At 42.4% G+C, this 387-nt stretch overlaps 1 protein-coding gene across 1 annotated transcript in view; it reads left to right on the top strand.

Annotated features, from left to right (window-relative positions):
• LOC107685895 (stonustoxin subunit beta-like) overlaps positions 1–127 on the top strand; it is a 7,282-nt gene extending 7,155 nt beyond the window's left edge. Inside the window, exon 4 of the mRNA XM_016482628.1 lies at positions 114–127. Coding sequence (XP_016338114.1) covers positions 114–127 — 14 coding nt within the window. The remainder of the gene's footprint in view (positions 1–113) is intronic.
• Positions 128–387: the final 260 nt, after the last annotated feature.

The raw sequence follows: 387 nt of genomic DNA, 5'->3' as shown, positions 1-387 counted from the left end.
AGCAGGAAGCAATTTTTTGGATTTAATAATCAGTGTTGGAGTTTGTTCTGCTCTTCCTCCAGTTACATATTCAGGCACAATAACATAAAGACTGAGCTCCCTGTGTCCTCCAGATCCTCTAGAATAGGAGTGTATGTGGATCACAGTGTGGGAATTCTGTCCTTCTATAGCGTCTCTGACACAATGAGCCTCATCCACACAGTCCAGACCACATTCACTCAGACGCTCTATCCTGGGTTTGGGTTTGCTACTGGATCATCAGTGAAACTGTGTTGATGAATCAGAATAGATGAGATTCCACACATAATGCAGCTGCATGATGAATCACTGACAGATGTTATAGAGTCTCTTCATGAAATGAATACTGCAGCTGAAATACTGTCAGTG

This window comes from Sinocyclocheilus anshuiensis, unplaced genomic scaffold (assembly GCF_001515605.1).
Source record: "Sinocyclocheilus anshuiensis isolate Anshui unplaced genomic scaffold, SAMN03320099.WGS_v1.1 scaffold1074, whole genome shotgun sequence".
Lineage (NCBI taxonomy): Eukaryota > Metazoa > Chordata > Actinopteri > Cypriniformes > Cyprinidae > Sinocyclocheilus > Sinocyclocheilus anshuiensis.
Note: the sequence above shows the minus strand (reverse complement) of the source record. Positions and strands in the feature narration are given on the sequence as shown.